The sequence below is a fragment of the Rhinopithecus roxellana genome, chromosome 10 (genome assembly GCF_007565055.1).
Source record: "Rhinopithecus roxellana isolate Shanxi Qingling chromosome 10, ASM756505v1, whole genome shotgun sequence".
In the NCBI taxonomy this organism is placed as follows: Eukaryota; Metazoa; Chordata; class Mammalia; order Primates; family Cercopithecidae; genus Rhinopithecus; species Rhinopithecus roxellana.
In genome coordinates, this window is record NC_044558.1 from 74667276 (window position 1) to 74693237 (window position 25962).

At 39.2% G+C, this 25962-nt stretch overlaps 1 protein-coding gene across 1 annotated transcript in view; it reads left to right on the plus strand.

The window, feature by feature from the left end:
- The window catches only part of SLC2A13 (solute carrier family 2 member 13), a 400273-nt gene that overhangs the window by 366874 nt on the left and 7437 nt on the right, over window positions 1–25962 (plus strand). The window contains exons 8-9 of the mRNA XM_010366135.2: window positions 23159–23280; window positions 23406–23558. Of these exons, the coding sequence (XP_010364437.1) occupies window positions 23159–23280; window positions 23406–23558 (275 nt within the window). The remainder of the gene's footprint in view (window positions 1–23158; window positions 23281–23405; window positions 23559–25962) is intronic.

The window sequence follows — 25962 nt, forward strand, 5'->3', positions numbered from 1 at the left end:
TAGTGGGTACAGCACACCAACATGGCACATGTATACCTATGTAACAAACCTGCACATAGTGCACATGTACCCTAGAACTTAAAGTATAAAAAATAAGCAAATAAATAACAAGAGTCACCTTTGCTCCATTTTTCAGCAAGTTCCTCATCTCCATCTGAGACCACCTCAGTCTGGACCTTATTGTTCATATCACTGTCCGCATTTTTGTCAAAGCCATTCAACATGTCTTTAGGAGGTTCCAAACTTTCCCACATTTTCCTTTCTTCTCTTGATCCTTCCAAACTGTTCCAACCTTTTTCTGTTACCCAGTTCCAAAGTCAAGTTCACATTTTCGGGTATCTTTTCAGTGACGCCCCACTCTACTTGTACCAATTAACTGTATGAGTCTGTTTTCATGCTGCTGATAAAGACATACCCAAAACCGGGGGGAAAAAAAGAGGTTTAATTGGACTTAACAGTTCCACATGGCTGGGGAGGCCTCAGAATCATGGTGAGAGGCAAAGGGCACTTCTTACGTGTTGGTGGCAAGAGAAAAATGAGGAGGAAGCAAAAGGAGAAAACCCTGACAAACCCATCAGATTTCATTACACTTATTCACTGTTACAAGAATAGCATAGAAAAGACCGGTGGCCCCCATGATTCAATTAGCTCCCCCGGGTACCTCCCACAACACGTAGGAATTCTGAGAGATACAATTCAAATTGAGATTTGGGTGGGGACACAGCCAGTGTTACTGGGGAGACTCAATGTTACTGGGGAAACTTCTACACAATTTAAACACAGGTTTCTCAACAGCAGACTGCCTCTTACTTTGTAATAAAAGCATAGCAAGACTTCCTTAAGTTAAAATATGCTTTCCCCTAAGATTTTTGTCTTTATGTCCTAAGATTTGGTCTTATTTCTAGGCATAGATCCATACTATGATTATCTTGACCCCACCAAGTACAAGCCCATCTAGAATCCAAGATAGAGCCTAGATGTTGGGTAATTTCCAGTTCCTGTATTCACAAGACACCCATAAGTCAAGATTATCCACTGCTTCATTGTTCAGAATACTACTCATTACCAGCTGTTAGAACTGATCTCCTAGACACCTCTGCAAATACAGGCAAATGTGCTAAATCCCCTCCTTCAGGGTATGTGAGGGTCCTGTACGAGCCCACCCACTAACTTTTGCCCTTTGCTACTAGATCGTTTCCACCCATTCTAAAGAGAAGCACAACAAATGTCTACTAATATCTGTTTTATGTTGTATGCTTGTGTATCTGTTTGTGTGTGTTGGAAAATAACTATGGTATTAAAGTATAACTTTCAAAACTTGCTCTGGACTATAATATAGAAATTCATACCAAGAATAAGGGATAAACTGAATTACTAATTCATTCTCTCCTTACATAAAACCGCTTTGAAAATAAGGAAATTTCAAAACCATGAGACAATATTTTGTTACATTTGTCAAATGGTGAAAATGATTCCTTCATTAAACAAATACGTATTGAGCCCCAACTGTGTGCATGTCACTGTACTAGCCCCTGGGGCATAGTGGTGACAATGGCAGGTGATGTGGAGGAGGTGCTGTGGAAGGCTGGAGAGGGGCAGGCCAGACTGTGCAGGGCTCCCCCAGTGGGAAGCCAGGCTGTCTTTAGGAGGCTGGGTGTGACAGTAGGTGTGACATGATTTTCTTTGTTCCAGTGCCAGGAACAGATTAGAAGGGAGGATAGGGTGAATTTTAATAGACCTGTTAAGCTATTCACTCACCCAAATGGTAGAAAACTCATCTTTCATTTGGAAGGATTGAGATAGATCTTCTCAGTTTTACAGTTATGTTTCATTGCTGATAATCAGTAAGGTGCTTCAGAACTTCCTATACAAATCAGGAAGTGAGAAAAAAAGGCAATTGCAGTTAAAATGCTTAATCTGTGAAGCTATTATGTTTTCACTTTCACAGTAACTTGAGATGAAATATTGTGAAACTGCCTTACAGTTTATAGTTTTATGATAATGACTTTCCATCTCATTATTTACAAAGTTCTCATACGTCAGTAACTAATGGCACAAGTTGTATTTTAAATAATTGCTGAGACACTCCACATGTATTTTCATCCTCTAAGCAGCTTCTAGGGGAAGTTTTTTTAAAAAAATTCTTTTAGTTCCTTACTGACATGACTGTATCAGAAAAAGTCATTATGTAGCTCCATGTTTTCGTGTGTGTGTATTAAAAGACTGCTTAACACTGCCATCTTATTGCATTAGAATGACTGTTCTCCTGGTAATACATTTGTAGTGTTGACATCACTACTCTCAAATTTGTTACTTAGTTATTGAGATTGTTATGTGATATTTTAACTTCTAGCTCATCCAGTCATCCTTTCTGTTCTAATTATTGTTTTGAGGTTTTGGGGCAAAATGGATACTGAGTCAAAAGAGAATATAGAGGACACAGAGGCACAGACCTGCTAAGATGCCGCTCATTTTAATTCCTAATGCTCTTTGAGAAGCATTTTATTCTACTAATTTTTGGATGATATTTCAGTGGCTTACTTCACTGCTGTTATTAAAAAGAATGCTAACTTAGGGGAGATTTCAAGCAGTTTTCATTTCATCTCTTTTTCCATTCAAATTCCATAAAAAGTAAGGCACCTCAAGAGAGGTTTCCATATATATATCTGAACTGGTAGGATGATTATGTTGAAGGAGAAAGAGACAGAGAATACTGGATTTGAAACACTGCTGTCACTGTGTAATCTTGGGGAAGTCACTATATTTTAAAAAAAGGCTTATCTCATATGCAAAATGGGAATAATGATGCTGTTGCTTTGAATTGTCATCAGATTTAAATGAATTAATATATATGAACAATGTTTTGTATACAGTAAGTCTCTATACAAACGTTAGTCAATTTCATCAAATGAGGAATTTACATCTACTCAAGGACATTCCTGTTGGGAGCACAACTTACATAAAGAAGCCACAGAACTCACACTTGATGGAAAGCAGCTGTAAAATTGATTGAAAAGAATCCAGTAAACAAAGTATGCCATTGTTTGCATCACGATAGCCCACAGCGATAAATCAGCTTGCATTCATTCTCAGGCACCTGCAGATAAACATGAGCCAGAGATACTGTGTAGGCACTCTCGCAGTGGAAAGAAAATAAAATCAGAATACTGGTATAGTTTGAAATTTTTAAAGCTTAGGATGGTACAGATAGATTTTTCAATGCTTATGGTAAAGAAATGTGTCTCTCCTTTTACTATCACGGACAGTCACGTTTTAAATTAAATAGACATAGATTTCTTAGAGGTCAAGAAATTTCGACAGCAAATATATGTCTTCTCTGAGGTTTACAATGTAGTGAAGAAATTGTTGTCAGATGACAAAAGATCAGCCTAATGGGAAGCAAAAACAAGTGTTTTAATTGTTTTAATTGACATTTACATTTATTGAGCTATTGACTATGTGTAAAATGTTGTGCCAAGTACTGGCCTATGACGCCTAGGGAAGGAAAAGGGAAGATAATAGGTATGGTGGTCTCTGAAGTTTACTATCTAGTGAGGGTCATAAAAGTCCCCAAATAACCCAGGGGAGTAGAAGAATTCAGGCAACAGAGTAAACCCTTAAGTGTGGAAAAACATCAGTTCTCTGAATTGGACCTTGGGGAGGATGCTGCAATAAGATGGCAGTGTTAAGCAGTCTTTCCCATTTCAGAAGGACATTTGAGAACACTGCATCCAACATATTCATTTTATGGATAACTCAAATGAGGTCCAGTGAGGTTGAATGGCTTGCCAAAGTCTTAGAGCAAAACTGTAAGCGAAACCAGTCTTCAGTAGCACCCCACCCAGGGGCCACCCAGCTGAGGGGTTAGTAGGCACTGAGATCCAACTTATGCCAGCCCTTAGGGGCCAGCAGTAGGGATGACTTCCTGGGGGGAAGTGTCTCATATTCTAGTTGTCACAAAAGCATGTATTACCTACATCCTGGTTCTGACTCCCTAGTTAGTTCTTTTTCCTGCAGTTAGTGGTTTTTCAAACATTTCCCTTCCTCATTATTAAACTCTTAACCTAAAAAGTAACCCCCAAACTGATATAAACAGAGTTTTCCTGAAAGCCCTGCCAACTTAAACTCCTCCTATACCCCTATAGATGTTGCTAAACGGTTTTGTGTTGCAGACTTGCTGTTTTTCAATCATTGGTATTTAACTTGATAGCCACTTGTTTTGGTATCTCAAAGGATGTCCAACACCTGGGGCAATGTATATACTCATGTGTCAAATAAATGAGTGAAGAAATGAAGAAAAGACAATGAGTTCAATAGAGTCTATTGTACTGGTTGCCACTGATTTAATAATTTAATGTAATAATACTTTAATAATAACTATTTAATGATACGCCATTTTTAAACCAAAATAACACAAAATAAATAAAATTAATAATATAACTTATCACAGGGATAAAGTTATTTCTTTGGAACCAGGTTATGAGTGGCCCTCACATGAGTCTGCTCCAAAGAAATAACTTTGTCCCTGTGATATATGCCTTTGTGACAACTAGAATATGAGACACTTTCCCCCAGTGCCTGCTGCTCAAACCTCTAGGGGTGCATACAGATGGGCAGGCTGTGGGACTCCAACCCCATGGCAGTGTCTAGGGGTGAATGTTTACAGCTGAAGCCCCAGTGGGCATGTGTTACAGGGTGCTCTTTTAGTTTAGCCGTCCATAGGTGGCTCATGTTAGTCAGCTCAATTAGATCTCTGTATTATTGCAAGGACAGAGGGCTTTCTGTATCCTGGGGATCTTGCCTTGGTGTACCAGAAGAATCAGATCACACGTGGGCTTGGAGAATGAATGCAAGGTTTTCTTGAGCAGGTTTTATTTACTTAGCGGCCTGGGCTCTCCTTCAACTGCCCCTGCCAAACTCCATGTCATTCTGCCACTGGGTAGCCTGCCAGTGCCTGTCGGTGCATTCCTCTCAACTGCCAGTCACCTGTGTGTTCCTCCATTGATGTGCTTCTCTCGATGCCCAGCTACCTGTGTGTCTGCCTGCTAGGGTCTCAGGGGTTTTTATAGGCACAGGATGGGGCATGGCAGGCCAGGGTGGTCTTGGGAGGTACAACATTTGTGCAGGAAAACAAAAATGCCTGTCCTTACCTAGGTCCATGGGCACAGGCCCCAGGGTGGAGCCCTAGTCAGGAACCATGCCCTCCTCTACCTAGCACTTCCCTTCCATATCATTTAAAGGGACCACACTCTTCCCTTCCTAGCAGTTCCCTTCTGTATCACTTCTCTGCTGTAGATTTCTATAATTTTAATTTGATGACTTTCATCTAAATAAACTCATTTTATTTCTCATAACTCTAGAGTCAAAACATACAAATGAACTTATCCTGAGTTTGTTGCTATTATTTCAGTCGCAGCTTTCCCTGCCTTTACTCAGTTTAGTCCAGTCTCTCCTTTTCATCCAAAGTCCCTCATATGATTGGCTCATTATGGCAAGAAATAAAAGGAAGCGGGAAGAAAGGAAAGTGACCCATAAGTACAATATGAAAAACAGAGTTTGTTTTTTCTTGAGTGACAAGGAAGCAGATTCTGAATATGATTCCAAAAGGAATTCCAGAAAATATGAGCAGTATAATACAGGATAGTTGGAATAAGTATTAATATATTACCTCCCACAGCAACTATACGGGGGAAAGCCATCTTAATTTTTTATGCCATGTCTATAAAAAATTGAAAAAAAAAAAAAAACCCATAGGAATGGAGTTGTATGGCCAATGTAGAAAAACCTGTGGGGTTCTATTAATTCAAAATCAGGATTAGTACTGTCTTAAAACCTAGCCATCACTTTCTTATAACTTTTCATGTTGAGCAGAAAAGAGACATGCTTGATTTCCTCAGTTAATGAAAGTTTTACAATAAAGGTGCATAGGAAAGTTTAAAAAAAAAAAGAGAGAAAAAAGAAAATTGTCTCAACTCCACCCATCCCTACCTCATGGAAATCTAGAATACTGCTCAGCAGACTGTTATTAAAAAGAATGCTAACTTAGGGGAGATTTCAAGTAGTTTTCATTTCATCTCTTTTTCCATTCAAACTCCTTTAAAAGTAAGGCACCTCAAGAGAGGTTTCCATATATATATCTGAACTGGTAGGATGATTATGTTAAAGGAGAAAGAGACAGAGAATACTGGATTTGAAACACTGCTGTCACTGTGTAATCTTGGGGAAGTCACTATATTTAAGAAAAAGACATGCAAAATGGGAATAATGATGCTATTGCTTTGAATTGTCATCAGATTTAAATGAATTAATATATGAACAGCAGTCTGTGTTTGGTTTCTCTTCTATACTTTTCTCCATCACTGTCAACTCCATGACCATTCTTTACCTCATGGCTTCTATTGCAGTATGGCCTCTGCCTACAGGCTTCTCTGTCATTCCACTTCTGTGTCACTCTATCCTCTTTGAATATTTCATATTCTGACTTCTCAGATAGAGAATATAAACCGTATACCACATCATTCCCCGGTATAAAGCACCCGCCCCTTGCCAAGCCACTTCCTAGGGCACTGGGCAGGCCTTTATGCCACACATAGTTATGGCCAGGCAGGCAGGTTTTACGGGGGAGCACTGCCACTTGTGCTTGGTGGTGAGGGGGACCCCTCAGCTGTCAGAAGAGGTGGGCCCACAGCTCCTAAGCGGGGAAGCAGTGTAGTGACTGTGTAGTAGAAATATGGAAACCAGCATTTTGAGGCCTTTAGTCAATATGAAGGAACCGCACAATGGAGAAGATGTGTAATTCCTTTCAGTGCCAGTTGAAGCAGGAGAAGGGCTAATGACTGTAGTGCCTGACTGTATTATGGGAAAAGTTGTAGAGGGGAACAACAGTATGGAAAAAGAGTCCCCAGATTAGCTGTCTATGAGTCACTAAACTTTCTCCCATCTTCTCAAATTAATACTGTCACAACTACAGTTTGAGTATTCATGATCCAAAAATCTAAAATCCAAAATGCTCCAAAGTTCCAAACTTTTTGAGTGCTGACATGATGCTCAAAGGAAATGCTCACTGGAGCATTTTGGATTTCAGATTAGGGATGCTCAACCAGTAAGCATAATGAAAATATTCCAAAATCTGAAATCTGAAACACTTCTGGTCTCAAGTGTTTTGAATAAGGGATACACAACCTGTATAAGTTCAACTGTGAAAACAATCATTCATTAAATTACCTTCTCCTCCCCTAAGTTTTTATATTTCTAGTCACTCTTATCCATGTAACTTATCATCTAGGCAGTATTTGTAGTTTGATATCTTATCCACTGCCAACTTTGCGACATATTGTTTATTTCCAGGTAGACTTTATGAAGTAGACCACGGCCAGCCTTGCTTTGGATGTGATGATGGAGTAAGAGAAAGAATTTCAAAGTATTTTCTTATGAATTAATAGAGTTGAAACATTTTCTTAGACCACTCAGATGCTAATGTGGACCCTCCCCAAGGCAGAGTTCAGGGCTCCTCTGAGCCAGTAGCCTGTTAACTTCACAATGACCACAGAACTTCAGGAACATAGGAGGAACTGGACAGGCAGAAGTAGGCCACATCCACATCAACATCTTCATGTCCTGGATTTTGCATACACCTATTGCATTGCTTGTTGGCCAGTTTGGTGCCAAAATGAAAGTAACCTACATTACCTAAGACTTCATTTTTACCAGTCTTCTCTCCAGACCAACCTTTGTGGTTTTGGCCCAATTTACTTTAAAATGATTATTTTAATGGCTGCTTTTTTATTCAGTTGTTGTACTTTAGTTGCATTAACTACCCTTCTACTTTGGGAGACTTTTATGGTTTCTAATTATCTATTTATGTTAATTTTGTGATAAATGAAAGGACAGAGAAAAGTACATCTTTAAGCAAATAATTTCCCATTTAGGTGATTTCCTAAGGATACACTTTAGATACCACACTGGGACAGAGGCGATGAATATTCCAATGTCCAAACTGCCAAATTTCTTTCCAAAAGGAGATTATACCAATTTATATTGTTACCAAAATTATAGAGACTACCACTATCACTATAGTCTCATCACCTTTAAATGTTATCATTGTTTTCATTTGCATCTGTCCATATTCCATCCATCTATTTTCTATACTTGGGGTATATAAGGTAGCCAATATACTGATAAGGAGTTTAGATGCAATGATTTATAGATAAATAACATTTTATTCAGGACAAAAGTGGATTTTTGCTCCAAATTTCTAATGCTTTTGAAATTTACCCATGTCTATGATTTAATTGTCTCAATAAAGATTTTTTTATTAGAAAATAATGGTAATTAACAAAAGAATAGCTTTTTCTTCTTGTCTTTAAATGACAATCCTCTGCAGGAAAACGACAAAACCAAAAAAAAAAAAAAAAGAAAAAAAAAAAGGCTAGACAATGGGAAATCATTCAAGGACAAGATTTTCAACATGGTCTACACACTCCAAGCTAGGGAACCATACTTTTCTAAAATTATTCAAAATCACAGAGCTGTTATTAGAGTTTAAATGCTATGTGGCCACCCTTGACATAAATTTATTTCATTTTAGATTATTAAATAGGAAATATGCCTACTGAACAATAATTAAAAGTATCTGAGAAGTAATGGGCCAAGTTTGTAACAGTAACTTTTTGTGGTTGCTTCAATGGAATGCCCAGAAGTAGAATTTTCTTATAACTTAGATTGCTTAGAGTAAATTTACATCATCCTAATTCCGATTGGGAATTAGGATTTTGCTTCTTTAGTTCTCCTCAGATAAGAGTGAAGGTGTCCTATCCTAGAGAGATACTCTGTGCTTTCCTAGGTACGTTTTCACCACTACCCTCAAATTGTAATTGTGTAATTATATCATAAATTTCTATCAATAAAGAATTATTAGGGTTAACTTTCTATCAGTAAGGAACTATTAGGGTTAATTTTAGAGGGATATCTATGTTTTGAGGTGATAGCTTAGGGACCTCGTCCAGAAAAATCGTAGTCCTGCGTCAGGAACTGGAAATAAAATAGTGCTTCACTGACACTCCTCAGTAATGAATCAGCAAGCTTGTGCAGTAAGCCCAGTAGAACAGTGGTAGATGTGTCACACAAATTGTAGTAAGCTCTCCCCTTTTCCACAATGCTGGATCTTTTATAAACTCTTTGGGAAGGGAACTAAGTTTCATACATTTGTCAGTGATTAGGACTGAATATATGAAGTTGGAAGTTTTGGTTTTCATACACAGATCATATTTCTCTTCCTCTACTCCCATATATAAGCCTGGAGCAGTCAAATTATTTCATCATAGAGAATAAAGGGGCCATATAGACAGTATGTGCTGTGTAAGAAGCAAGGAATATACTACTTATGGCTAACTGTGGCAAGAACAGTTGTATATTTGCACTGCTTAAGTTCCTTTGGTTATTTCTTAGGTTTAAAACTCTATAGATAAATGATGGAAAGGTAACATCTTAAAAGGCAGAAATAGAGGTATGTATGAACTGGGTTTGGTGGGTGTTGAGTGGGCAGGGGAGCATTGTTCCACCTTCAAAGGGAGCAGTTAATTTCTACATGGTATTACTAAAGGGAGTTCTGTGTGTTCCGTGATTGGAACAGGGAACTGATGATTTATTTGGTCTATATATCAGGTTTTAGCCTAGTCATTCTGCTGGTAAAGATTAGTTCTCTCGCGCTGCCAAAATGAGACATATTTCACCTGATTGCAATGCAATTCTGCTTTGTCCACTGCAGTGCCCTCTGAGCAGCTTCCCATTATTGCAGTCATTTTCAGGTTTTGCTCTAGGATGTGGTGAAAAGGTGCCACATCCGAGAGCATGACTTTTTCTAATCCCAACCCACACACTGATGTCAAAGTATTTTTGTTCCTTCTCGGGAGCGTTATGTTCTTCAACCAGCAGTTGCCAGGAAAGCATGAGGATATTTTGCAAGAATGTTTGAAATCTGCATTTTTATTTTTTAGTTGGTATTTCTAGTGTTTATATTTTGAAGGTCAGGTGTGATGTCACATTCTCAGTCATTAGCTATCAATGTATTGCTGAGTGTGTAACTCTGCCAAGTCAGTGCCTGCAGTGCCTTCCCAAAATCAGCATGAGGATGACAAGGAGCTACTCGGCCTTTTTTGCGCATGTAAACGTGCATAGCCAGATGGTGAAAAGCTTCATCAGGGCAAGCACAGAGTCCACTCTAAAATATCCTGCTAACCATTGCCACAGCAGGAGCTCACCCAAGGAACTGTGATAATAATGAAAAGAGTAAATAGAAAATTATTCAGTGAATTTTAGTTATTTCATTATTTGTAAGTATTCCTCCTTACAGGAGCCTGCCTACCTGCCTGCCTTTCTTTTTTCTTTCTTCTCTTTTTTCTTTCCTTTCTTATTTTCTTAAGATCTTCATGACTCAAAAGACTATTTCATTGTTGGGGATTATTGGTCAAGGGACATCTGATGCTGTCTTCTACTCACAATTAAATGCAAATGTAAAAGCTTCATCATTCAAGGAACATTTATCTCTACATAGGGTATTATGATGGACAATAGGTTGAGATTTTTTTAAAAAAACAGAAAGTTGACTATTCTTTTGGCAAGCACTTATAAATTGCTTTCTATGTGCCAAGCAGTTATCACCTTGTTTTATCTTTGTAACAACCCTATGTGGACTCTTATTTTACAAGAAAATTGACACACAGAGAGGTTAAGTAACTTGGCCAAAGTTACAAAGCTGGTAAGGGATAGAACTCAGATACAGACTCATGCAGTTTGACATTAGACCCTGTGCTCTTAACCCCTGTGCCATGCTGTACTCCCTGGGATGAAATTTCAGTACAGTAGAAGAAGGAGTATATTAATATATGAACATCAGAGCACTATATGATAATGACATAAATGAGGAAAATGAAAAGGAGTTGTGAGAAAGGAGAGAATATTTCAGACAGGTGAATGGGTAGCATCCATACAGGTCTTGAGTGATGAGGTAGGAATTGATGGTAAATACTGACAGTAGATATCAGGAGTAAGAGTTTGCCTTCAGTTACAGGAAATGTCACGAGTAGGAGATACTGGGTCTAGAATGTAGGTTCAGAAAATAAGTAATTTAGTTTAGTTGGATAAAAGGATTGTGTATAGGAGTACAAGATAAGGTAGGCTGCAGCCACATTCTGCAGGCCATTTTGTAGACTGCTGGAATAAGGAGGATGGAGGTTTTTGAAGCAGGACCATGCCAGTACCCACTAAACTCAAGGTTCCACAAATGCACTGGTTGGTATTTTGTTCATGACTGTTATCTCTAATGTCTGACACATACAAAGTGCTCATTATATAAGCTTCTGAATGAATATAGCTAGTAAGTGGTAGAGTCACGATTTGAGCTCAGAGCAGCCCCATGCTGCCTCTGGAGAGGTCATTTCGTTGTAGTCGTATTGCATTTGAGGCATGGCAGGATCTAGATGTTCATAGCAACTCTGCTATTTTAGGTACTTAGGTACCTAAATTCTCAGTGTAACTTGGAGGAAAGTTCAAGGCCAGAATAAACTATTGAGGAGCATCCACATGGAAATTATAAAGTCCTAAAATTAGATGGGATGATTATGAGAGGGTATAGGTCTCAAAATAGAACCTTAGAGGACACCTATATTTAGAGGTTGAGAAGAGGAAGAGGCAATGTAAAAAGCAATGAGGTCAGAGAGCTAAAATGGAAATACAGATATAAAAGCAAAGAGGGAAGAGAAGGAGGGAGAGTTGTCAGCAATATTAAGCACCACAGAGTAATCAAAGAGCATCAAGATTAAGACAAGAAACCTGAATTTGTATTTTAGGAGATAACTGATGACTTTTGTGTGAACATATCCGGGAAAAAAGACCATGTAAGACTTAGCCAGCATCTGAGAGGGTGGGATAGTTGGGCTGTAAAGAAGGAGTGTGTAGTCAGGTAGAGCTCATGAGTATAAACTTCTGGTATTTCAGGAGAGCTAGTTGTAGTAATATGAGAGGAGTTGAACATTTGAGTAGGAGAGACCTTGTGTATTGTAGACAGAAGGGAAGGCTCAAGCAGGACAAAACTAAATAGGGCAGGAAAAGAAGAGATATTCATGGAATGTGACCCCAGAGGAGGCAGGAGAATGAGATGCAAGACCACTGATAAAAGGGGCAGTCCTCAGAAAGGGTGACAGACATGCACCACTGGAGGGAGGAAGGAAGCCTACCTACAATGTTTTTTAAAAAACTTTTTCTTTTCTCAAATATTGAGAGAAAAATATAGAAAAGTAGAAGCTGATAGAGAAAAATTGATGTTCAAAGTAATGATCCTCAATTCTTTTAAAAGAATTCCAATTGCTTAAAGATCTGTTCTTCAGATTCAAATGTGTCAAGTCCTACAAAGCATCTCTAAATTTCTGGTTTTATTTTATTTTTCTCAACTGAAATTGATAAGTCTCCCAAAAAAAGGAGGTAAGTTCATCTACGTAGGAAACAGAAGGAAAGATTTCAGGACTACAAGATAGTAAGAAATATTTTAATTGAGGCAATAGTTGACAAAAGTTTATGGAATGTCTACTGTTAGATAAGCAGATAATTCAGTAGAGAAGACTATAAAGGATAAAATAAGCATCATTAGGGAACCAACTGAGATAAAATAGCATGAACTTTTAATAGAGCCCAACAGCATGGTTTCGTAACACTGCTCAGTTTCTGAGAAGTAGTTGTTGAAAGTTAATAATGCCACACCGGGTTGGAAATGCAAATGGTGAAAAATGGCAGACAAAAATAGAGGAAGAATGGATTCTAGAGGCCAGTGAAGACAGTATATATTTCATTTTATTGTGTTTGCCATCATTGCACTTCACAGACATTGCATTTTGTTTTACTAACTAAAGGTTTCTGGCAGCCCTGCATCAAGCCAGTCTATTGACACCATATTTCCAACAGTATGTGCTCATTTAGTGCCTTTATGTCATATTATTTCAGACTTTTTCATTGTTATATCTGTTAATGATGATCAGTGATCTTAATGTTACTATTGTAATCGTTGTCGGGCATCACAAACTGCACCCGTAAAAGACGTCAAACTTAATTGTAAATGTTGTGTGTGTTCTGACCACTCCACCAACCAGCCATTTCCTTTTTTGTCACCCTCTCCTGGAGCCTCTCTATTCCCTAAGAAACTACAATTAATAAATCTACGATGGCCTCTAAATGTTCAAATGATAGGAATAGTAGCACGACTCTCACTTTGAATCAAAAGCTAGAAATAATTGAGATTAATGAGGAAGGCATATTGAAAGCTGAGACAGGCTGAAAGCTAGGCCTCTTGCACTGAATAGCCAAATTGTGACTACAAAAGAAAATTCTTAAAGGATATTAAAAGTGCTACTCCAGTGAACACACAAATGATAAGAAAGTGAAACAGGCTTTTTGCCGATATGAAGAAAGTTTGAGTCGTCTGGATAGATGATCAAACCAGCCACAACATTCCCTTAAGCACAAGCCTAATCCAGAATAAGTCTCTAATTCCATTTAATTCTATGAAGGCTGAGAGAGGGGAGGAAGCTGCAGAAGAAAAGTTTGAGGCTAGCAGAGGTTGGTTCATGAGGGTTAAGGAAAGAAGCTGTCTGTCTTCACTTCACACCTTGTTTGAAGTGAGGCAGCAAGTGCTGATGGAGAAGCTGCATCGAGTTATCCACAACATCTACCTAAGATATCTAATAAAGATGGTGTATTAGTCTGGTCTCACGCTGCTATATATAACTGCCTGAGACTGGGTAGTTTATAAAGGAAAGAGGTTTAATTGACTCACAGTTCTGCAGGGCTGGGGAAGCCTGAGAAAACTTACAATCATGGAGGAAGGGGAAGCAAACATGTCCTCTTCACATGGTGGCAGGAAGGAGAAGTGCCAAGTAAAAAGGGGAAAAGCCCCTTATAAAACCATCAGATCTCATGAGAACTCATTCACTATCATGAGAACAGCATGGGGGTAACCACCCCCATGATTCAATTACCTCCCACTGAGTTTCTCCCACAACATGGAGATTATGGAAACTACAATTCAACATGAGATTTGGGTGGAGCACAGCCAAGCCATATCAGGTGGCTATACTAAACAACAGATTTTTCATTGTAGATGAAACCACCTTCTGTTGGAAGAAGACACCATCCAGCACTGTCATAGCTAGAGGGGAGAAGCCAACGCCTAGCTTCAAAGGACAGGCTGGGTCTCTTGTTAGGAGATAATGCAGCTGGTGACTTTTAAGTTGAAGCCAGTGCTCATTTGCTGCTCCAAAAATCCTAGAGCCCTTAAGAAGGGCTAAATCTATTCAGCCTGTGCTCTATAAATGAAACAACAAAACCTGGACGACAGCACTTATATTTACAGCATAGTTTGGTGAATATTTTAAGCTACTATGGAGACCTACTGCTCAGGAAAAAAATAAAAAAGATTCCTTTCAAAATATTACTGCTGATTGACAAGGACACTGGTCACTCAAGGGCTCTGATGGAGATGTACAAGATGAATGTTGTTTTCTTTTTTTTTTTTTTTTTTTTTTTTTTTTTTTTTTTTTTTTTTTTTTTTTATTTTTTTATTTTATTTTATTTTTTATTATTATACTTTAAGTTCTAGGGTACATGTGCATAACGTGCAGGTTTGTTACATATGTAAACTTATGCCATGTTGGTGTGCTGCACCCATCAACTCGTCAGCACCCATCAATTCATCATTTATATCATGTATAACTCCCCAATGCAATCCCTCCCTCCTCCCCCTCCCCCCTCCCCATGATAGACCCCAGTGTGTGATGTTCCCCTTCCCGAGTCCAAGTGATCTCATTGTTCAGTTCCCACCTATGAGTGAGAACATGCGGTGTTTGGTTTTCTCTTCTTGTGATAGTTTGCTAAGAATGATGGTTTCCAGCTGCATCCATGTCCCTACAAAGGACGCAAACTCATCCTTTTTTATGGCTGCATAGTATTCCATGGTGTATATGTGCCACATTTTCTTAATCCAGTCTGTCACAGATGGACATTTGGGTTGATTCCAAGTCTTTGCTATTGTGAATAGTGCCGCAATAAACATACGTGTACATGTGTCTTTGTAGTAGACTAATTTATAATCCTTTGGGTATATACCCAGTAGTGGGATGGCTGGGTCATATGGTACATCTAGTTCTAGATCCTTGAGGAATTGCCATACTGTTTTCCATAATGGTTGAACTAGTTTACAATCCCACCAACAGTGTAAAAGTGTTCCTATTTCTCCACATCCTCTCCAACACCTGTTGTTTCCTGACTTCTTAATGATTGCCATTCTAACTGGTGTGAGATGGTATCTCATTGTGGTTTTGATTTGCATTTCTCTGATGGCCAGTGATGATGAGCATTTTTTCATGTGTCTGTTGGCTGTATGAATATCTTCTTTTGAGAAATGTCTGTTCATATCCTTTCCCCACTTTTTGATGGGGTTGTTTGTTTTTTTCTCGTATATTTGTTTGAGTTCTTTGTAGATTCTGGATATTAGCCCTTTGTCAGATGAGTAGGTTGCAAAAATTTTCTCCCATTCTGTAGGTTGCCTGTTCACTCTGATGGTAGTTTCTTTTGCTGTGCAAAAGCTCTTTAGTTTAATTAGATCCCATTTGTCAATTTTGGCTTTTGCTGCCGTTGCTTTTGGTGTTTTAGACATGAAGTCCTTGCCCATGCCTATGTCCTGAATGGTACTACCTAGATTTTCTTCTAGGGTTTTTATGGTATTAGGTCTAACATTTAAGTCTCTAATCCATCTTGAATTAATCTTCGTATAAGGGGTAAGGAAAGGATCCAGTTTCAGCTTTCTACTTATGGCTAGCCAATTTTCCCAGCACCATTTATTAAATAGGGAATCCTTTCCCCATTTCTTGTTTCTCTCAGGTTTGTCAAAGATCAGATGGCTGTAGATGTGCGGTATTATTTCTGAGGACTCTGTTCTGTTCCATTGGTCTATATCTCTGTTTTGGTACCAGTACCATGCTGTTTTGGTTACTGTAGCCTTGTAGTATAGTTTGAAGTCAGGTAGCGTGACGCCTCCAGCTTTGTCCTTTTGACTTAGGATTGTCTTGGCAATGCGGGCTCTTTTTTGGTTCCATATGAACTTTAAAGCAGTTTTTTCCAATTCTGTGAAGAAAGTCATTGGTAGCTTGATGGGGATGGCATTGAATCTATAAATAACCTTGGGGAGTATGGCCATTTTCACGATATTGATTCTTCCTATCCATGAGCATGGTATGTTCTTCCATTTGTTTGTGTCCTCTTTGATTTCACTGAGCAGTGGTTTGTAGTTCTCCTTGAAGAGGTCCTTTACATCCCTTGTAAGCTGGATTCCTAGGTATTTTATTCTCTTTGAAGCAATTGTGAATGGAAGTTCATTCCTGATTTGGCTCTCTGCTTGTCTGTTGCTGGTGTATAAGAATGCTTGTGATTTTTGCACATTAATTTTGTATCCTGAGACTTTGCTGAAGTTGCTTATCAGCTTAAGGAGATTTTGGGCTGAGACGATGGGGTTTTCTAAATATACAATCATGTCATCTGCAAACAGGGACAATTTGACTTCTTCTTTTCCTAACTGGATACCCTTGATTTCTTTCTCTTGCCTGATTGCCCTAGCCAGAACTTCCAACACTATGTTGAATAGGAGTGGTGAGAGAGGGCATCCCTGTCTTGTGCCAGTTTTCAAAGGGAATTTTTCCAGTTTTTGCCCATTCAGTATGATATTAGCTGTGGGTTTGTCATAAATAGCTCTTATTATTTTGAGGTACGTTCCATCAATACCGAATTTATTGAGCGTTTTTAGCATGAAGGGCTGTTGAATTTTGTCAAAAGCCTTTTCTGCATCTATTGAGACAATCATGTGGTTCTTGTCTTTGGTTCTGTTTATATGCTGGATTACGTTTATTGATTTGCGAATGTTGAACCAGCCTTGCATCCCAGGGATGAAGCCCACTTGATCATGGTGGATAAGCTTTTTGATGTGCTGCTGAATCCGGTTTGCCAGTATTTTATTGAGGATTTTTGCATCAATGTTCATCAGGGATATTGGTCTAAAATTCTCTTTTTTTGTTGTGTCTCTGCCAGGCTTTGGTATCAGGATGATGTTGGCCTCATAAAATGAGTTAGGGAGGATTCCCTCTTTTTCTATTGATTGGAATAGTTTCAGAAGGAATGGTACCAGCTCCTCCTTGTACCTCTGGTAGAATTCAGCTGTGAATCCATCTGGTCCTGGACTTTTTTTGGTGGGTAGGCTATTAATTGTTGCCTCAATTTCAGAGCCTACTATTGGTCTATTCAGGGATTCAACTTCTTCCTGGTTTAGCCTTGGGAGAGTGTAAGTGTCCAGGAAATTATCCATTTCTTCTAGATTTTCTAGTTGATTTGCGTAGAGGCGTTTATAGTATTCTCTGATGGTAGTTTGTATTTCTGTGGGGTCAGTGGTGATATCCCCTTTATCATTTTTTATTGCATCTATTTGATTCCTCTCTCTTTTTTTCTTTATTAGCCTTGCTAGCGGTCTGTCAATTTTGTTGATCTTTTCAAAAAACCAACTCCTGGATTCATTGATTTTTTGGAGGGTTTTTTGTGTCTCTATCTCCTTCAGTTCTGCTCTGATCTTAGTTATTTCTTGCCTTCTGCTAGCTTTTGAATGTGATTGCTCTTGCCTCTCTAGTTCTTTTAATTGTGATGTTAGAGTGTCAATTTTAGATCTTTCCTGCTTTCTCTTGTGGGCATTTAGTGCTATAAATTTCCCTCTACACACTGCTTTAAATGTGTCCCAGAGATTCTGGTATGTTGTATCTTTGTTCTCATTGGTTTCAAAGAACATCTTTATTTCCGCTTTCATTTCGTTATGTACCCAGTAGTCATTCAGGAGCAGGTTGTTCAGTTTCCATGTAGTTGAGCGGTTTTGATTGAGTTTCTTAGTCCTGAGTTCTAGTTTGATTGCACTGTGGTCTGAGAGACAGTTTGTTATAATTTCTGTTCTTTTACATTTGCTGAGGAGTGCTTTACTTCCAATTATGTGGTCAATTTTGGAATAAGTGCGATGTGGTGCTGAGAAGAATGTATATTCTGTTGATTTGGGGTGGAGAGTTCTATAGATGTCTATTAGGTCCGCTTGGTGCAGAGATGAGTTCAATTCCTGGATATCCTTGTTAACTTTCTGTCTCGTTGATCTGTCTAATGTTGACAGCGGAGTGTTGAAGTCTCCCATTATTATTGTATGGGAGTCTAAGTCTCTTTGTAAGTCTCTAAGGACTTGCTTTATGAATCTGGGTGCTCCTGTATTGGGTGCATATATATTTAGGAGAGTTAGCTCTTCCTGTTGAATTGATCCCTTTACCATTATGTAATGGCCTTCTTTGTCTCTTTTGATCTTTGATGGTTTAAAGGCTGTTTTATCAGAGACTAGGATTGCAACCCCTGCTTTTTTTTGTTCTCCATTTGCTTGGTAGATCTTCCTCCATCCCTTTATTTTGAGCCTATGTATGTCTCTGCATGTGAGATGGGTCTCCTGAATACAGCAGACTGATGGGTCTTGACTCTTTATCCAGTTTGCCAGTCTGTGTCTTTTAATTGGAGCATTTAGTCCATTAACATTTAAGGTTAATATTGTTATGTGTGAACTTGATCCTGCCATTATGATATTAACTGGTTATTTTGCTCGTTAGTTGATGCAGTTTCTTCCTAGCCTCGATGGTCTTTACATTTTGCCAAGTTTTTGCGATGGCTGGTACCGGTTGTTCCTTTCCATGTTTAGGGCTTCCTTCAGGGTCTCTTGTAAGGCAGGCCTGGTGGTGACAAAATCTCTAAGCATTTGCTTATCTGTAAAGGATTTTATTTCTCCTTCACTTATGAAACTTAGTTTGGCTGGATATGAAATTCTGGGTTTAAAATTCTTTTCTTTAAGAACGTTGAATATTGGCCCCCACTCTCTTCTGGCTTGTAGAGTTTCTGCCGAGAGATCTGCTGTTAGTCTGATGGGCTTCCCTTTGTGGGTGACCCGACCTTTCTCTCTGGCTGCCCTTAAGATTTTTTCCTTCATTTCAACTTTGGTGAATCTGGCAATTATGTGTCTTGGAGTTGCTCTTCTGGAGGAGTATCTTTGTGGCGTTCTCTGTATTTCCTGAATTTGAATGTTGGCCTGCCCTACTAGGTTGGGGAAGTTCTCCTGGATGATATCCTGAAGAGTGTTTTCCAACTTGGTTCCATTTTCCCCCTCACTTTCAGGCACCCCAATCAGACGTAGATTTGGTCTTTTTACGTAATCCCATACTTCTTGCAGGCTTTGCTCATTTCTTTTTCTTCTTTTTTCTTTTGGTTTCTCTTCTCGCTTCATTTCATTCATTTGATCTTCAATCGCTGATACTCTTTCTTCCAGTTGATCGAGTCGGTTACTGAAGCTTGTGCATTTGTCACGTATTTCTCGTGTCATGGTTTTCATCTCTGTCATTTCGTTTATGATCTTCTCTGCATTAATGAGTCTAGCTGTCAATTCTTCCACTCTTTTTTCAAGATTTTTAGTTTCTTTGCGCTGGGTACGTAATTCCTCCTTTAGCTCTGATAAGTTTGATGGACTGAAGCCTTCTTCTCTCCTCTCGTCCAAGTCATTCTCTGACCAGCTTTGATCCGTTGCTGGTGATGGGCTGCGCTCCTTTGCAGGGGGAGATGCGCTCTTATTTTTTGAATTTCCAGCTTTTCTGCCCTGCTTCTTCCCCATCTTTGTGGTTTTATCTGTCTCTGGTCTTTGATGGTGGTGACGAACTGTTGGGGTTTTGGTATAGGTGTCCTTCCTGTTTGATAGTTTTCCTTCTGACAGTCAGAAGGACTGTCTGTTGGTCTGTTGGAGATTGCTTGATGTCCACTCCAGACCCTGTTTGCCTGGGTATCAGCAGCAGAGGTTGCCGAAGATAGAATATTGCTGAACAGCGAGTGTACCTGTCTGATTCTTCCTTTGGAAGTGTCCTCTCAGGGGTGTACTCCACCCTGTGAGGTGTGGGGTGTCAGACTGCCCCTAGTGGGGGATTTCTCCCAGCTAGGCTACTCAGGGGTCAGGGACACACCTGAGCAGGCAGTCTGTCCGTTCTCAGATCTCAACCTCCGCGTTGGGAGATCCGCGGCTCTCCCCAAAGCTGTCAGACAGGGTCGTTCGCGTCTGCACCGGCTCCCGCTACTTCCCCTGTTGGTCTTCAGCTGTGCGCTGTCCCCAGAGGTGGAGACTACAGAGACAGGCAGGCTTCCTTGAGCTGCTGTGAGCTCCACCCAGTTCGAGCTTCCCAGCGGCTTTGTTTACCTACTTAAGCCTCAGCAATGGCGGGCGCCCCTCCCCCAGCCTCGCTGCTGCCTTGCGGATAGATCGCCGCAGACTGCTGTGTTAGCAGTGAGGGAGGCTTCGTGGGCGTGGGACCCTCCCGGCCAGGTGTGGGATATATTCTCCTGGAATGCCTGTATGCTTACAGCGCAGTATTGGGGTGGGAGTTACCCGATTTTCCAGGTGTTGTGTGTCTCAGTTCCCCTGGCTAGGAAAACGGATCCCCTTCCCCCTTGCGCTTCCAGGTGAGGCGATGCCTCGCCCTGCTTCAGCTCTCGCTGGTCAGGCTGCAGCAGCTGACCAGCACCGATTGTCCGGCACTCCCTAGTGAGATGACCCCAGTACCTCAGTTGAAAATGCAGAAATCACCGGTCTTCTGTGTCGCTCGCGCTGGGAGTTGGAGACTGGAGTTGTTCCTATTCGGCCATCTTGCTCCGCCCCCGAATGTTGTTTTCATACCTGCTAACACAGCATCCATTCTGTAGCCCATGCATCAAGGAGTCACTTCAACTTTCAAGTCTTATTATTTAAAAAATGCATTTCATAGGCCATAGCTGCCATCGATAGTGATTTCTCAGATGGATCTGGGCCAAGTAAAGTGAAAATGTTCTGGAAAGGATTCACTATTCTGGATACCATTAAAAACATTCGTGATTTATGGGAAGAGGTCAAAATACCAAATGATAGTTTGGAAGTTTGCAAGAAGTTGATTCCAACCTTCATGGATGACTTTAAAGGGCTGAAGACTTTAGTGGAGAAAGTAACTTCAGATATAGTGGAAAACAGCAAGAGAACTATTGTAGAAGTGGAGCCTGAAGATGTGACTGAATTACTGCAATCTCATAATAAAACTTGAACGGATAAAGAAGGAACAAAGAAAGTAGTTTCTGAGATGGAATCTACTCCTGGTGAAAGTGCTATGAACATTGTTGAAATGATATCAAAGGATTTAGAGTATCACATGAACTTAGTTGACGAAGCAGTAGCAGAGTTTAAGAGGATTGACTGCAATTTTGAAAGAAGTTATCTGGGTAAAATGCTATCAAACATCAATGCATGCTACAGAGAAATATTTAGTGAAGGGAAAAGTCAGTCAATTTGACAAACTTCCTTGTCTTATTTTGAGAAATTGCCACAGCCACCCCAGCCTTCAGCAACTTCTGCCCTAATCAGTCAGCTGCCCTCAACATTGAGGCAAGACTCTCCACCAAAAAGATGACTCATGGAAGGTACAGATGATCATTAGCATTTTTTAGCAATAAAATATTTTAAAATTAAGATTTGTACATTTTTAGACAATATTGTTGAACACTTAATAGACTACACTTTCATGGGAACATAGCTTTTATATGCAGTGGGAAACCAAAAAATTTGTGTGACCCACTTTATTGCAGTGGTCTGGAACTGACCTCAGAATATCTCCAAGTTATGCCTGTATTGGCATGGTCTAAGCTGAGCAGTGAGGTTAATGAATACTGAGAAGATAATCCAAAGGCAGATCTGGGTGTAGCACAGATTATCAGAAATGAGGAGATAAACAACGTGGTGGTTGTGATCAGAAAAGGAAGGCTCTAAGTCTGAAGTAAAATAGTTCCAAATCAAGGAAACTATAAAGTGTTCTCTCTATAGTTTTGGAGATAAAATAAGGAACTATGAGGCCAGTGCATTATACGGAGCACAGAAAACCACACACCACATGTTTTCACTTATAAGTGGGAGCTGAACAATGAGAACACATTGACACAGAGAAGGGAACAATGCACACTAGGGCCTGTGGGGGCTGGGAGGAGAGAGAGCATCAGGATAAATAGATAATGCATATGGGGCTTAATACCTAGGTGATGGGTTGATGAGTGCAGCAAATCACTGCCGCACACATTTACCTGTGTAACAAACCTGCACATCCTGCACGTGTATCCTGGAACTTAAAATAATTTTTTTAAATGAGACCAATGAATTAAAAATAAATGAATGTGGCAGGGGATGAGAGGAGGTAGACTGAGCAGGCACCCAAATCCTCAAGACAGGTAGAATGTTATGATGAGTTCATAAATACTGTAACAATAGGGCTTGGATGACAAGGTTCAAAGATAGAGGTTGAAGGAGACAGGGCAATACTCTAAATTGACAACAGGGGATAGGAATGTTTTTGAGTCTGGTAATATCTTCAGGGGCAATTAAGGTAAAGAATTGGAAGTTCAACTTCAGAATCGATCTAAACTGTAGGACACTGCTTTACTATGGATTAAGAAGGAAGGTCATCAGGGAGTGACTGGTAGAGAAGTAAGAACACACAGCAGGAAGGGAGAGGGCTATTTGGAATCAGATAGAATCATTTGCTTCCCTCATCCACCCCATCACCCTTTACAGGTTACCCTTCTAATCCTTAAAATAGTCTACAAAGTATTATCCCCATTTTATCAGATGAAAAGTATCTGGCTCTGAAATTTGAATCTTGTCCTGATTGCAAGTTCCATGGTCTTTTCACTGCCACATACTGACTCTCAGTGGTACTGAAGTATTACTGCAGCTTCCAGGGACTAATTAGAAATCATGCCTAATTTATGTGAAATGGTTATAAAACAGTGTCTTTGTTTTGCTCTTGAATTATACTTAGCTCTAAAATTCCTGTGTGAGCTCGCATATCTAATACTGTATATTTAGTTCTTATTTTTTAAGAAAAACATTTTGGACTATTTTTCTTAAGACATTAAGGAATTTCCAAATACATATATATGATCATATTGAATTCTGCAACTGTAGTCTAAAACATTAAGTTAATACTTACATTGCATTATTTTTCAGGTGTGAAAATGAAACCAAGTTCAAAACAGAAGACATATTTTGGGCTTACAATTTCTGCCCTACTCCATATTCCTGGACTGCACTTCTGGGCCTTATTTTATATCTTGTTTTCTTTGCACCTGGTAAACAAAGACTTTGTTATTACTGTTGCATTAATTGAATTGCCTCTTTTTGGAGTACATAAACTGTAATTTTTCAAATTTCTTACATGCTATTTTACTAAAGTTTCTAATGTTTTATTTCTCAGGAATGGGACCAATGCCTTGGACTGTGAATTCTGAAATATATCCCCTTTGGGCAAGAAGTACAGGAAATGCATGTTCATCTGGAATAAACTGGATTTTCAATGTTCTGGTTTCACTAACATTTTTACACACAGCAGAATATCTTACATACTATGGTAAGATAATATTTTTTCCAACATAGTTTTGTTTTTATCACTCTATTTTTAGATATACTATAATATCATTTGTGATTGAGACTATGTGGTTATATGTTGCTGTTGTAAGTATCTCCATGTGGTTTTCTTGTCCTCCAAAGGCATTGGAAATGTATCTGGAAAAGAAAAGAGGGATTCTCCTATCCTAAACAGCATTGCTTCTTGTCCTGCAGTACTTAGGGCTGTCACACAACCCCTCTCCCAACCCAGCTCTCTCCCCAGGTGGAAGTCTTTACACCATAGCTTTTAGTTTCACAGAAACCTAAAAAACAGAAAATGGTAAAAAGATGTAGGCAGGGAGTCTAGGACCAATGAGATATCCTGTGACAGGCATAGCGTCAAGTCTAAGAGCAGAATCTGCATAGGGCTGAAAGTAGCTTCCCCAAATGCTTAACAGTATTCTGTGCTGTGGCCATGCCTTCCACTGTATCACCTGTGCTGCTCAGGCCAGTGCATGTGCATTTCATTGTCCTCTGAGACCAGCACTTACCACTTGCAAAAGTGTAAACGTGGCCATAATTCAAAATGAAAAACAATAGTGCTTAGTGGCTGAGTCAGGAAAATACTTTGGGGAGCTACTTCGAATCCATTTGTACTAAAGTGAAAAGACTGCTTTTTAGAAAAAAGATTTCTGCATTGTTCACATGACTTTGTAGGTTGCAGTAGGATTATTCATGATGAAGTGTGAGGTTTCATTCTAATCTCATAAGTCTCTGTGGTAGAGATGGAATGCCTGCTGCTTAGACCATTCTCCCAGAAGACCTTCTCTGATCTCCCCACAATCTCACTTTATTCCATGCTCTGGGCACTTATCATTCCTCTTCGCAAGAACAGGTTTGTCTGCCCCTAGCTCCCTCTACTAGACCATAAATCCCTGGAGGGCCAGGACTGTGCCTTGTTCATGTCACATTCCCAGTTCCTCCCAAGGCATCCTGTTCACCTGGTAAGCACCAAAAAGTGTTTGTCAAGTAAATAAATAAATGGATAAATTTTGTAGATGAATGATGAATATGATGAAACATTATAAAAATCTATTCCCGTCTCTTCTGAACACGCTGAATTGGTATTTGATTTTAGTTCATAGTATTTATCTAATGCTTTTATTATCTTCATAAAACTTTTCTCTCTCCTAATCACCACTTAAGGCATTTGAAATATTTTTTTGGAAAGGAAATGCACTGGCATTTTAAACTGGATATATATTTAGTATATTCAGCTGGATCCCATTTGGCAATTAAAATTTTTCCATAAATTCATAAACTCATCTTCATGACATAATAAATATGAGCACAATAAATATTTCCTCGTGTTTACTGATTCTAGGGAACGCTTAAATATTTGAAGACCTAAATATATGCTGGCATCCTGAGAAAGCATTTTTCATAGAAAGGCATAGACCAAATAATAAAAGTTTACATGATTATACTTTTGACAGCAAAGCTCCTCTTTCTTGAATTTATTCTTCCAGAAAACCATGAGAAAAATGAGGCAACAGTAATGAAATTTAAATAGGGCATAAGCAGAATTCTTTCAAAAATAAACAGCTAAAAGCATTTTGCCTTGCATTAAGCTTCTCTCATGTCAGAGCACTGGTCCATTTGGTCTACTACTCTCTAGTAGTAGAAAAATAGTTTGTTCAGGCTAGTTTTTCCCCCTCTTTGTGTCTCATTGTAATCTACATGTTACTGGTTTATGTGAGTTATGCATTTAGATTCCTGATTTAATAAATATATATCCTAATCATGTGTTCCTCTGGAAATAGTTATATCTTCTTTGTTGCTTCCTTTTTTATTGTTTCATAAAATCTCAAAATTTGACTCCTTACTCAACCATATTGCTTACACAGGTCTGCCTTGTGCCCCCATTCAATAATGTTTATTACTAAAAAGTATCATTGCTATATCACCAATATGCCATTTTATATATGGCACATGTGGCTAAAGAGATCCCTTGGGGGACATTATGTCAAAGCTTCTCTCTTGAGGTACTACTGAAATTCAGTCAAACATGGTCTTTGAGTCCTCAATTTGTGTAATTCAGTCAAATAGTTGTTTTAATCTGGAACTTAATGTAGGGCTCTAATAAGATTTAAATCCTTAGAATAAAGGTGAGGAATATCTACAGTGTTCAATAGCCCTGATGGACTCATTACAGACATTTTTTCTTTCCATTTTCATTCCAAGGGAGGAATAAATGAGAAACTGAGATATGTGACTGATTTGACCATGACATGGAACAGGTCACAGCCTCCCAGGTCTGCCCACACTCCTCCGCGACTTAGCCATAGGTCTAATCATTGGAACCCACACTGAGTAGGCAATTTTGGCATTTGAGTGCTTTGGATTCCTCAGATTTTATAAAATGG